General features: G+C 56.0%; 1 protein-coding gene across 1 annotated transcript in view; it reads right to left on the bottom strand.

The window, feature by feature from the left end:
* The window catches only part of UNCX (UNC homeobox), a 4,751-nt gene extending 1,745 nt beyond the window's left edge, over positions 1-3,006 (bottom strand). The window contains exons 1-2 of the mRNA XM_033074600.2: positions 2,709-3,006; positions 1,403-1,578 (exon numbers count right to left, since the gene is read on the bottom strand). Of these exons, the coding sequence (XP_032930491.1) occupies positions 1,403-1,578; positions 2,709-2,958 (426 nt within the window). The 5' untranslated portion in view covers positions 2,959-3,006. The remainder of the gene's footprint in view (positions 1-1,402; positions 1,579-2,708) is intronic.
* Between the last annotated feature and the right edge of the window lie 1,994 nt (positions 3,007-5,000).

Genomic DNA, 5,000 nt, shown 5'->3' with positions numbered 1-5,000 from the left:
GACATATCCACATTTCTTTATATGGGGAGGGGGGAAAAAAAAAAAAGACAAGAAGGGGGTGCACATTCACGCACACACACGCTGCACCCTGCTCGCACCGGCGCCACGGGGAGGGGAAGGGATTCCACAGCCCCCGGCTCTTCCCCGTGGCCGAGGGGTGCAGAAGCACCGATCGCTGGCCCGATTCCCCCGCAGCACCACGCACAATGCCATAAACACAGCACAATAAGCGGTTAGAGGTGAGGGGGTGCGGTGGGGACACGATGGACGGTGCCTCGCCCAGACGTGCGGAGTTGGGACCTCCTGCCTCGCCGGGAGCCGGAGCAGAGGGGTTGGATCAGCCCAAAAGGGGTTTGGTTGGGTTTATTATAACTAGATCATAGGAGCGAAATAAAATAAAATAAAAAGCTCTCTACTCCGGCCCCGGTGCTGCCTGCCTTGGCAGTCCCCGGTGCCACCGCAGGCCCACACGTCCCTCCTCGCCCCGTCGGGGCTGCTGGCAGCGCCTGTCCCTGCCGGAGCACCACCCCAGCCCGGGAGCACGGCGGGGACACCGCTGTCCGATCCCGGCCCCTTCCCCCGGCCGGGCTCCGCGAGCTCCCCGGGCACGGCGAGAGGTGGCTCTGGGAGCGCCTGGAAGGACAGCGTGAAGCAAAGCCTATGGAGGAACCACGGACAACGGCGCTGCCTCATCCCGGGGGGACCCTCCCCGACTCCGGGCTGGATTTAAGGACGCAATCCCCGCACACGCAGCCCACGAGAAGCCGCCCCCGCACGGCCGCGGGTCCCGGCAAGATGCGGGGCCGCAGCTCGGCCTCGCCGCCCGCTCGCAGCCAGTGCGGCACAAAACAGCATCCCGAGATCCAAGAGCCACTCCGCATCCCCCCACCCGCTTCCCATTTATTTTTTGAAAGCTCCACTAAAGCAGATCGGTGCTTTCCTTCCCTGTCCCGCACCGCCAAGGGCCTGAGCTGCTCGTTAAAATTAAGTTTTACAAGTTTCACTCGCTCTCGATGCACCTACGAGCTTTATTGACATTCTCCAGCATACCCTGGCCCGTGATTAAGCCTCATATTTGCATGCTAATTTTCTCGCCCTTGACTCATTTAAGAAAAATGTTTACAGTGGAAAAACATACTAAAAAATGTTAAGGGAAGCCAGGCTGCGTTGCTACTCTTCTCGTTTCGCAAGATTAAATAAAAACAAATAAGGTAGCAATAATTATAACGATAAAATAAGACAGCAAGCAGCAGTGCAAGGCAGGGAACAAAAGGGCCGGGGGGCTGCGGCCCAAGCGCAGGGCCCGTCCCGGAACGGGGTCCGAGGGGCCTCCCCGGGGACTGCTCGGCGCACGGAGAGGGTGGGGGGGATAGGGGGAAAGGAGGGGGGACACGTTTTTTACCTGCACTCTGGACTCCACCAAGTCTAGCCTGAGAGCCAGAGCCTCTCGCATAAACACGTCCGGGTAATGACTTTCATTAAACGCCTTTTCCAGCTCCTCGAGCTGCCAGCCAGTAAAATTGGTGCGGGTTCGTCTTCTTTTACAGCCAGGACTTTCCTTGTCCGGGTCACCCGAGTCTGAAAAAAGCAGAAATACCCTCAGGTCCCTGGGAGACAGGCCTTCTCCCCCCCTCCCTGCCATTCACAGGAGCCTTTTAACTTTTGTGCTCGGTAGCGTTGGTAAAAGAGCGGGATTATTCACACACCTGCGCTAAAAATGGGGAGGAACCCGATCTGCCCTCGCCTCCTCCGAAAATGTACTTTACAGAACATTTATTCCTGAAGGAAGCTCTCCACAGGCACTCAGCTGGCAGAGAGAGAGAGAGAAGTTCCAATATTTGCTCCAACCACCAAAGGCTTCATTTAAAAAAAAAAATTAACCCCCCTCTTTCCCTTTCCCAACCCCTCCGGAGCAGCTGCGTGGGTCAGAGCTCACGGGGCCCGTTCCACGCGGGACCCCGAGTGCGGGGCGGCCCCTGGGCCTCCCGCAGTCCCCCCGAGCACGGGCGGCCGTGGGGCTGGGATGTTCGCAGCCTCTCCGAGTACGTACAGCTCCAGGCTGGGGATTTTCGGCCCTTGGCTGCACCTCCCCTAACGTTTTCCGCCAGGTGTGGAAATTTAGAAAAATCATTAAAATAGTAATAATAATAATTATTTGTATTTAGTTGAGGTGCAGTGTGGGGCAGCTCCAAGCTCAAGCAGAAGGATGTTGGGGCGACAGAATGTTTTAGTAGCTGAACAATAGCGGTGCCACAGGCCGGTGGGGAGGGAAGGAGGGAGAACGCTTCCCTTTGGTTAAATCGTATAAAAAAATAATTATTACCGCTCTTCATTCCCCAAACTCCAATGTTTCCCATTATTATTTTTATTATTGTTTTTTAATGGTACGATCCGAGCTGCCACACGATGAACTTTGGGGGAAGGCACCGGGCCGGGCCCGCTATTGTTCAGGGCACACGCGTGGCCCTGCGCCGGCGGCAACGGGGAATGCTCCCGGCGCTCGGACCGGGGCCGTCCGCCCCCTCGGGGGGCCAGCACAGCCGCCCACCCTCCCCCCCGAGACACCCCAAAATTCGTAGATGCGGCTAGCGGGGCTACGGGGGTGCGGTGCTTTTCTTCCTCCGCGCTGACACGCTCCGGGCGGGGAGCGACGGCCGGGTCACGATTGGGGGGGCGGGGGGACACACGCGACACGGAGCCGCTCCTACCTGCGAGCTTGAAGGGCTGGCTGTCCCCGCTCACCCCGCAGCCGGAGGGGATGAGCGGCGCCGGGTTGACCACAGAGGCGGCGCAGGAGCCGCTCAGTAATCCATCGATGGAGAAGGGCACGGAGGCGGCCGCCGACTGCAGCTGGTGCCCGGCCAGCTCGTAGACGTGGTGGTGGCCGAGCGGGTAAGGGAAGCCCACCATCCCCCCGAACTGGGCATGAGGATGCTCCAGGATGCGGCTGTCCATCATGGGGGCGGCTCTAGGGCGGGGGGTGCCGGCGGGGCTGGGGGCGCTGGCGGCGGGGCGGCTGGGGCCGGGGGTGCTGCTGGCGGAGGAGGCGGCGCGGCGAGGGGCTCATGCTGCAGGGCGCCGGGCGCTTTAACTTTATCAACATCAGGCTCCCAATAATTAGCTCAGGCTGGGGGAATTTGGGACCAATAAGAAACGTTAATCGGTCCTGACGTCAGAGACGTGCCAGTGTGGGGAGCAAACGTTTTCCATATCGATTGCTAATTATACCTGACATCCAGCCTCAATAAACAATATCAGAGCTGTCACAACACGACGAGGGGGGCTTTGATACGAACTCCAGCCCGAGGAGGGCGGCGGGGGCCGGGCGGGCAGGGGGGGCGGAGGGGAACGCGCGGATCTGCCTGATACCCGGTTAAATACTAAACAGTCGGAGTTACACACACACAGCCCCCCCCAACCCTCCAACCCACCCTCTTCCCCCTTGTCCCCTCCCCTCGCCAAATCACTAATAGATTTCCCTTTAAAACATTCACCAGCGTGTTGTGGGGATTTTTCACCAGAAATGCTCTACTCTCTGAACCTTTAAAGTGATGTTGCTCCAATTACAGAGAGACATTGAGCGGCAAATAGACTGATCCAATAATAGGAGATTCATCATCCGCTCTTTCCAGAGCTGTCACATTGAATTTAAAACTACAAGCCTTTTCATCTCCTCTCCGGCTCTATAACAGGGGAGAGGGGAGGGGGCTAGAAGGAAAAAATGGGGGGGGGGGGAAAGGAAAGGAAGGAGAAAAAAATGAAAAAGGAAGAGCAGTTTGCAGCGTTTAGGAGGAGATTTGAGCATATCAATCGAAATCATAATTAATGCAATCTCCTATCGATTCGGCCACGGACACCCTCCTCTCCAGCAGTAACCACAACGTTCGAATTGTGAGCGCAGCCACAACCAGAAGCAGCCTCTGATCGCTAAAGAGGAGGCCAAAAACTACTAGTAATAATAATTTTTACAATTCAAACCCAAACGAAGTTCCCATCCCTACACCCCTCCCATTTCACCTCCCCCCTTCTCCGCTGGAGTGGCCCATCGCATACTCCACGCTTCATCCCGCCAGTTATTCACAGCTCCCAAACAGCCGCCAAACTGCTCCTAATTAAATTACGCCTCTATAGAAGTTTTCACCCAGATAAAACATTGATAGATTCCCCCGGTGAATAATTCAAGGGACGGTTCTCCGGCATAGCGCAGGGCTGGGGACCCCCAGTTTTGTGCCCTCTCCCGGTTAGAGAAACACTTCCCAAGCTCCCAGGAGAGAAGGAGAGGGAGTATTTCCCAGCCCCTCCCATCCCGAGCCCGCTGGGACCGGAGCTGGGGGTCCCCTGGGCCGGGGGGACCCAACCTGGGACCCCCGGGAGGGCTCCCCCGACCCCTGGGAAGAGGGGCGAGGGGAGAAGCAGCGATTGCGTTTAACAAAGAGGAGAGAGAAAGGGCCGGGCCGGGAAATCAGACAGGGGAAACTCTTTAAATCTTCCTGGGAGGTTCGTGCGAAATGAAATCCTTGGAGTCGGGGGGCGGGCACGGTGGGGTGAGAAAGGGAAAGAAATCAAAATAGGTAGGAAGGAAAAAGGGGAGAGAGGGGAAGAGGAAAGAGGGAGAGACACTTTATCTCTGGAAAACATACAAATAGATTTTCCAGTTATAAAATATCCAGTCAAGATGATACATTTCCTAGCGCTGGTTTGTGTGGGTATGAGAGAGGGGGAAGTTAAAATTGAAATAAAAAGGAAGTCGAGTCCTCTAATCTATGCTGTCTGTCCGGAGCTGTATTTATTCACCTAATTGAATGCCATACAATATACTGCTGTATTATTGCTGTTCCCTCCCTCCTCCCCTATAGATTAGTTTAATTATGGTCTCCCTGCCTCTGCTTAGAGCTAAAAGGTAGCTTGAATTTGGACTACACAGCCCTAACAGAAATAAGAAAATGATGGGGTTGGTATTAATTCTGGGGTCAAGGGCTTCACTTTTCACCATAATTTAA

This window comes from Catharus ustulatus, chromosome 16 (assembly GCF_009819885.2).
Source record: "Catharus ustulatus isolate bCatUst1 chromosome 16, bCatUst1.pri.v2, whole genome shotgun sequence".
NCBI classification, from domain to species: Eukaryota; Metazoa; Chordata; class Aves; order Passeriformes; family Turdidae; genus Catharus; species Catharus ustulatus.
The sequence above is the reverse complement of the archived record's forward strand: the minus strand, read 5'-3'. Positions and strand labels throughout refer to the sequence as shown.